This window comes from Corvus kubaryi, unplaced genomic scaffold (genome assembly GCF_017639235.1).
Source record: "Corvus kubaryi isolate FWS band 111438036 unplaced genomic scaffold, C.kubaryi_AGA036_p1.0 37397, whole genome shotgun sequence".
In the NCBI taxonomy this organism is placed as follows: Eukaryota; Metazoa; Chordata; class Aves; order Passeriformes; family Corvidae; genus Corvus; species Corvus kubaryi.
In genome coordinates, this window is record NW_024581136.1 from 20,390,056 (window position 1) to 20,398,123 (window position 8,068).

The 8,068-nt window shown below is 55.8% G+C and overlaps 1 protein-coding gene and 1 long non-coding RNA gene across 10 annotated transcripts in view; one reads left to right on the forward strand and one right to left on the reverse strand.

Moving 5' to 3' along the window:
• Nucleotides 1-905: 905 nt before the first annotated feature.
• Nucleotides 906-3,503, forward strand: LOC121670923. Its single transcript, XR_006018328.1, has 2 exons — nucleotides 906-1,909; nucleotides 2,542-3,503. It is a non-coding gene; the product is annotated as an uncharacterized LOC121670923 (long non-coding RNA).
• Nucleotides 3,504-5,934: 2,431 nt separating this feature from the next.
• LEKR1 (leucine, glutamate and lysine rich 1) overlaps nucleotides 5,935-8,068 on the reverse strand; it is a 35,723-nt gene continuing 33,589 nt past the window's right edge. For all 9 annotated transcript variants that reach the window (XM_042042235.1, XM_042042228.1, XM_042042230.1 and 6 more), the window contains one exon: nucleotides 5,935-7,912. In XM_042042235.1, coding sequence (XP_041898169.1) covers nucleotides 7,613-7,912 — 300 coding nt within the window. In that variant the 3' untranslated portion in view covers nucleotides 5,935-7,612. The remainder of the gene's footprint in view (nucleotides 7,913-8,068) is intronic.

Genomic DNA, 8,068 nt, shown 5'->3' on the forward strand with positions numbered 1-8,068 from the left:
TTGTGTTGGAGGGACCCGTGGAGGGCTCAGCCTTGGGTTTGTGGGAGCACCAGTGACCCCTCTGTGCTTCCAGAGCTTTGCTCCCCGGAGCAGCTGGAGCAGCTGGAGCTGTGAACAGAGGGCAGCACCTGCTGCCCCAGGCAACCCAGCAGGGAGTTCAGAGTTTGTTCTTCCCTGGGGGAAGATCCCATCCCCAGCCAGGGATGGGTGGATGGATGGATGGGTGGATGGGTGGGTGGAGGGATGGATGGCAGGCAGCCTGGCCCCCAGCAGGGCTGTGCCAGCGCTGGGATGTGCAGGAGGCACTTCCTGAGGGGAAAGCAGCAGCTCCCAGCTGGGAGTCCCAGCCTGGCCCTCAGGGCCTGTGTGGGTTCTGCAGGGGGACAAGAGGCAGGTGAGAGTCCTGAGGGGCTGTGGCCCCTCGATGCCCCATTCCCTGCAGGACTCATCAGGGGAGCTGCTGGGCACAGCAACCGGAATGTCCCTGTACCACAGCTCCTGTCTCTCCTAGGACTTGGAAATGTCCCTGAATTTTGAAGCGTCCCTGTATTTTCATGGAGCTCTGAACCACAGAAATGAGTCATTTGACAGGGCTGATGGACTTCAAGCACCTGTACCGACCTCCAGGAGTCACCTGAGGCCACACTCTGCTCGTATCTCAGTAGCTGAGACAATTTTCCTGGGAAATCTGGAGTATTCCTGCCCTGGGTGGTGCTGCAGCCTCTGCCACACTGCTGGAGATCAGGTGCTGCCACTGGGCTCTAAACATCTGAGACCCACAGCAACAGAAAAATGTCCCAGCCAGCTCTCCTTGGGCACAGGGCTTTGCCTGGGTGGGTCTCAGAGTTGCTTTTTCTCTGAGAAAAGGATTTTGTTAAAATTTTTTTACTAATTTTCAACAAAAAGATGCAAAGGTTTCAAGGCATTTCATGCAAACTGTTCTGCTTGTCCTTTACTTTCAGCTTTGTTACAGATATCAGAAGGATGAGCGTGGGCCAGGAGCTTTGGATGGTTTGGGAAGAGACAAAATGAACAATGTGAGAACATTTCTGATGGAAACCGGCCCAACAGGTCCCTCTCAGGGCTTCAGTTCCCCCCAAACCCCACAGGTGAGTGGCAGCAGGGGAGGTGATAAGGGCCCCTTTTCCAGGAAATCTTTCCCTGGTTGCTGCTCCTGCCAGGAAATGCTCATGAAATCCATGACTTCACATCAGGCCAAGTCTGTGACTCTCCTGTCCATGCTCCTTGTTGCTTCCAAGCTCCTTGGGGCAGGAAGCAAACCCCCCTGGCCAGGCTGGCAATCACATCCCCCTTTGGAAAAAACACTCTTGCAGAGGAAACAGCTTTCCATCCCCTCCTCCTGCCTGGCCACAGCCCAGCAGGGCCATTGAAAAAAAAAAAAAAAGGAAGTTAAAATTAGTAAAGCTGGCCTGAAGAAAAAAGTCTTTATATTCCAGTGGAAGGAAAAAACTTGGCAGAAGTGACCGTTTTTGTCCCAGGATGGAGAATCCTTCTGGATGGGTTTGCTGGAGAGGGTGAGGGGCTCGTGTCCCCACCCTGCAGAGACATTCCAGCTTCCCAATCCCCTGGGGCTCCAGGGATGCTGTGTCCCCCTCATTCCCGGGGGCTTCTGTGTCCCCCTCATTCCCGGGGGGTTCTGTGTCCCCCTCATTCCCAGGGGTTCTTTGTCCCCCTCACTCCCAGGGGTTCTGGACCCCCCTCATTCCCGGGGGGTTCTTTGGACCCCTCATTCCCAGGGATTCTGGACCCCTCATTCCCGGGATGCTGCGGCTGCTCCCGCTGCCGTTCTGGGTTTCCTCTGTAGGTGGAAGTGTTGCAGAGCCCAGGCGAGCCTCCCCTGCACTCACGGCTCTCTGTCTCTCTTCTGGACACACCAGAAGCCACCAAGGTGAGGAGGGGACAAATGTCCTGCCCTGGGCCATGGGGGCAGAGCAGCCCCATCCCCGCAGTCTCAGCCTCGGCTGAACACCCGAATTCCAGCTGTTGGGAGCTGGGGATGGATCAAAGCCTCGAGGGATGGCATCAGCCACCAGCTGCGGGAGATTCCCCAGGAGTGGCCAGTTACTGGGACAGCTGCGGGGGACAGCCCTGAATGACCCCAGAGGGGGGAGGGAAAATGAGGGTTTCTCACCATGGCCTGAGCTCCTGCAGGCCCTGGCACAGGTGTCCCAGAGAAGCTGTGGCTGCCCCATCCCTGGAATGTTGGTCCCTCTGAGGCCCTGCAGGTGCTGGGCAGCCCCAGGGCCTGTGCTCAGGAGCCAAGAGGGGAAATCCACAGCAAAATTATCTCAAACCAAGTGAATCTCCTGAAGGGCCCTCACAGATTTAATTACCCCTGATCAGTGATTGGTGCAGCTTCCCAAAACTCCTTCATGACTCGGGACCCCAGGTTTGTATGGAGCAATCAGGAGCTGGGACCCAAATGCCTGAGGTCCCATTTTAAAGTGATTTAGAGGCTGAGAAGCTGAGGTTTTGTTCAAAGCCTGAAGGTTTTTCTATGCCTCAACACCTCTAAAACAGGAAACATCTTCAGCATCTTTCTGCCAGCTGGTTCAAAGCCTGCCCCCCATGCTGAGGAGACACCTGGCCTGAGGACACGCGTGGGGTGACTGTGACTGAAGGAGCACAGAGTGGAGAGGCTGGCGCTGCCACCGCTGTCCCAAGGGAATAAAACTCATCCTCCCTGGGCAGAGAGCACCCTCCTTCCTCCCTCCTCAGCACCAGCCCAGCCCCAGCCCAGCCCTCCAGGATTCCACACTTTTACCCAGCACGATGCTCAGGACGCGTGGCCGGGCGGGGTGAGAGCACGGTGGTGCTTTGCGGTCCAGGAAACCGCGAGCAGCAAGCAGAGATGTTATCTCTGACGTCCGGCTCTGATCAGGGAGCTCCGTCTGCCTTTGTCAATGGACGCGGGATGGCCCGCGGCTGCTTTTTGTTTCAGGACTCCTCTGGGGTTCCCCTGGCAGCAGCGAAGCCAACGGAGGGATCCCAGAGCTGGGGACACAGAGGTAGCACCGCCAGCCTTCCCCTCTGCCCTCCTCTCTGAGCAGCCACGGAGCAGAGCCAGCGCTGACCTTGGCACGGGCCAGAGAGCAGGAACGTGTCCTCACCCACCTTCCAACCCCCCAGGTGAGAGGTTTTAAGACGTTCATCCCATCCCAGCCCTGCCATGGGCAGGGACACCTTCCACTATCCCAGGCTGCTCCAATCCAACCTGGCTTTGGACACTGCCAGGGATCCAGGGGCAGGACACCCTGAGCACTGAGTGTCCTGCTCGTGCTCTCAGGGCTATGGTGATCATGAGGTTTGAGGTCCCGGCCTCATTTTCCCTGGGTCAGGCTAAGAGGGATCCTTGGAGACTTTTGCCTTCTGGGATGTGTGCATCTCCTCCACACATCCTGCTCTGTGCCAGGAGCCTGCCTGGGTTTTTGCTCTCCAGGCATTTCAGGCGCTGGCTTTGGATTAAATGCTCATGACATGAACCCCGACTCGTGCTGTGATCCGGGGGAGAGGCTGTTCCATAGATCCCGGGCAGGGGATGTTCCACAGCCCTCCTGCATGGCCCTGCCCAGCTGTGGATTCCCCACGTCTCCATTGCTGCCGGGGCCAGGCACACACACACATCCTCTCCCAGTGGAAGTCCTGTGGGCAAGAAACAGTTTCCCTGTCAGGTGGATCTTCAGCAGGTTTGGAACATCCTTACCCAGAGCCAGCCAGAGGAATTGATTTCTGTGGATTTCTATGAACACAAATTCACAGAAAATCCTGGTCTCCAGAACCAACCTTTTACCTGGGGATCAGAAATCCAAGTTCTCCCTGTGTCTGAGCGGGTGAATTCCTGCCTCATCCAGCTCCAGCTACTGCTTCCATCACCCTCCAAGGAGGTGCTGGGGTTATTTTTAGAAGGAATCCACAAAAACAACCCCCAAACCCAGACATCAGCAAACAGAATGGCGTTGGCAGCCACTGAGGCCGTGCTGCTACTTGGTTACACCCAAATCCTGCTCCACGTCTGACCCTTCCCGGATGCCCTCCAGCTGTTCCCGAGGATCCTTTTTTGGGTACGTTTCCCCAAAGGCACATGCGGTTCTTTGTTCAGAACTTCACGGTGATTAAAATGACCGCTCAGTCCTGGTAAGTGAAACCAACCCCTGCGGGCAGCGAAGTGCACAGGAAACAGCTGGGAGAGGACGCCGGGATTTCCATAAAAGCCGATGATTCATGGAAACGTTCAGTGAGCGGGGTCAGCCTCGGGCTCCTGAGGAGCCTCTTCCGATGGAGACGATTCCAGAACCAGCCACGCTCTGGGTCACTCCCGAATTCCCCGTGCCCGCCCCGGCACCAGCCATGGAGCAGAGCAGCCGAACTCCCAAAATACAGCCTGGGGGGGATTGATCCCCACTTTCTGCTGCCAGTGAAGTGCTGTTCAGCTGCCCTGGATGTGGGAAAAGGGATGTCAGGAGAGGGCAGTGCCTGTGTTACAGGGCATGGAGGGACAGGACTCAGGGAATGGCTTCCCAGTGCCAGAGGGCAGGGATGGATGGGATATTGGGAAGGAATTGTTCCCTGGGAGGCCCTGCACAGGGTGCCCAGAGCAGCTGTGGCTGCCCCTGGATCCCTGGCAGTGCCCAAGGCCAGGCTGGATGGGACTGGAAGCAGCCTGGGGTAGGGGGCAGGACAGGGGATGGGCTGAGCTTTAAGGTCCTTCCAGCTTAACCCAGCCTGTGATGATGATGATGATGGTGAAGGACATTTGGGCAGCACAGAGTGTGACCCTCCAGCAGGAAGAAGAGCTTGCTGCATTCTGTGGCTCTCCAGGCTCCTTTCCTCTGTGCCCAGAGGTTTCTGCCAGGACTCTTTCCCTGGAGTTCAAGGCAGGTAGGTGCCAGCTGGGCATTACTCCCTGGAGTGGTGCCAGGCCAAACCAAACCACTTTCCATGTCACATAAATCAGGAGATGGAAAACACCCTTGGGGGCACTCGGTTCAGCCACTCCTGCAGCTCAGGGCTGCTCCTGACAGGACATTTTCCATGGATTTTTCCCGCCCACTTTGAATGACTCAAGCAAGGGGCTCCACCACTGCCCGGGGGAGGGCATTTTCCTCTCTCTTGCACTGAGACTTTCCTTTCCCAAATGTCAGCCCTTTCCTCCCATCCCGGACCCCCTGGGTTGTTCCCCCCTTTCCCTGACATTTCCCACCCTGTGTTCATTCCGTGCCTGGCACCAGTGCCTGGGTCCTGCTGATCTTGACTAAATCCCACTGCAGGGAACAGAAGGGAGGGTGGAGAAGTGGAGAAGTGGCCTCAGAGACACTGAGGGGCAAACCCCCCTCACTGGAATGGTCTCCATCCCCTGAGAGGTCTGGTGGCACCTGTGCCCATCCCTCGGTTCACTGGGAAGGAGCAGAGTCCCACCCTGGCACTGATCCCTGTCCCCACTCGGGGTGGAGCACGGAGGGATCCAGAGCCTGAAGGGCCAAGGAAAACAATCCATGGGAGCTGGCATGGAAGGTTTATCATGATCTGGGCACAGCTCCCAGGGCAGTGCCAGATGCTCCACACAAATTATATCTCTGGTGTTAAAATCCCCTCAACATTAATCCCTGGCAGTGCCCTTTTCATCATCCCACCCAAGTGAATTCTGTGCCGTGCTGTGAGGATGACACCCCTGGATTAGGGTTTCACACCATTACGGCTGTTTGGGGGTTGTTCCTCCTCCAGCAGGACACTCTCAACCACCTGTGACCACCAAGGACAAAACCCAACATCGAATTTTCATGAAGGAAATAAGGGCCTCTTTTAAATAACTAAAAATGCAGCAGTGGGGGCTTGTCTGAGAAAGGAAATTCCCTCAATTTCATTATCCTGCTCTTTTTCTGGTATTGAAAATGCACAGTACAAAGCAAGACAGTCTTGATTTGTTCTGGTTAATATATTTTAATGATCTGTGGCATCAGTTTCTATTTCCATGCACTTTTAACACTGCTTAGGAACTAAGATGCTTTTTCCTGCAGTCCAATTTTTTCTTTTGTAGAAAAACTCCATCTGCAAGGCACAGTCGGGATCCCAGATCCTACACACACCTCAGAGCAAGGTCTAGTGATCATCCCAGCTTTGGTTTGTGATATCCCAGTGGGAGGGAAGTGATATCCATGGCAAGCTGTGTATGGCCAGGGCTAATCCCATCTGCGGAAGGAGCAGCAGCACCACGCGTGGGCTGGGCTCTCCACAATATTATCTGTGGAGAACATTATGTTTTGGGCAACTTTGGGTGGAAAAAGGGTGAGCCACACCGAGGCACTGACTGAGGTTCCGTGGCTTCCTCTTGTGCTGTCTCTCGTTAGCTGGGAGCAGGGATGGACCCCACCATGGCTCGTGTTTGGGGCTCACACGAAGGATCAGACCCATCCCCTGAGCCCCATTTTCCTGCCCACAGGAATCAGGCCTGGCACAGAGCATTGATCCTTTCTGGAAAGGTTCAGGACTGCAGGAGCTCACTCCAGAGCAGGCAGCACGCCCAGCTCTGCCATGGGCAAGCTGAAGCCTTTCCAGCAGGGAAGGACAAGACAGCCCCGTGCCATGGGATGTTTTGTCCAAGGGAAGGGCTGGAATGCTGCCCACAGCCAGCAGGGCAGGATCCACAGGGACAGGTTTGTTCCAAGCCTGGAGCTTTGTTTGGCTTTGCCTCGTGCCACAAGTCCTGGAGTGCAAGGTCCCTGACACCACTCCTACAAGAAACACTCCCTTCAGGAAGTTTGATTTCCTAAAATTTCAGGGCTATAATGAGGTGTCCACATCCTCTGTGGCACTTTGTGCTGCTGCCCTTCATCCCACCATGGAAAACACTTGGTAAACTTTCCTTGACGTGGTGAGATCCATTAAATTGTTTTCAAAGCCAGTAAAAAAGGGTCCCTGACATTTCCCTATTTTGCTTATTGCTTAGCAGCAGGAGCTCTGGGTTCTGGGAGGGAGGGGGAGAAGGGAAATATTTGTTCTGGACTTGGTTTGGATCCAGGACCTGGCCACTCCCTCATGCCAGAACCATGATCCCGTTCCTGCTCCCGTTATTTTACGTGCTGTTCCTCTCTGGCCCACTCCCCTTTACTCCAGCTGCTGCTGCAGGACACAAACAGGGGGCTGTGGGTAAGAGCCCAGATTTGAAATCATGGAATCACAGACTGGTTTGGGTTGGAAGGAACCTCAAAGCTCGTCCAGTTGCACCTTCCCTTTGCCAGGCTTCTCCAAGCCCCATCCATCCTGGATCCTGTGAGGATGGGCCATTATTCCCTGCCCAGGGCCAGGGCATTGGAACGGGATGAGCTTTAAGGTTCCTTCCAACCCAAACCTTCTGGGATCCAGGGGTTCTCTGATTTCAATCCCACCCATTGAAGATGTGCTGCTCTTTGTGCTCCTCTTGGAGAGACTCTTTTTACTTTTCTCATCTTGAGATGCACCCAGCATTTCACTACACCGTGAATAAATTAATGGACAGGTAAACATTATTGCATCAAAAATAAATAAAAATTTAACTGGACTTTAAGTTGTAGAAATGGACGAGTTGGAGGCTGGAATGGTTTCGCAGGTGGAGCTGTCAGAGCTGGCTCGGCCGGCGCCTCATCCCGGCAAGAACCCGGCTCCGGGGCTCGCTCAGCGAGGCCGCCCTTCCCTTGGGAGGGATGGGATCCATGGAGCCGGGGCCCCTGGCGGCCCTGGCCGTTCCGAAGTGCCCGGACAGGCGGAGCTCCCCGGCGGGGAGGGAGCGCGGCGAGGCCGGCAGGGTCCCGCTGAGCCTGCGGAGCTCCAGCACCTGCTCCCGGGCCCGGCCCAGCGCCGCCGTCAGCTCGAAGCGCTCCTCGCACTCCCGGCGCACCGTGTCCTGCAGCAGGGCATTCTGCAAAGAGAAACACCGGGAAAAGCGCCATCCCTCAAACCTGGACACTCCCGGGACACGGACCTGCAAACAGGGCATTCTGCAAAGAGAAACACCGGGAAAAGCGCCATCCCTCAAACCTGGACACTCCCGGGACACGGACCTGCAAACAGGGCA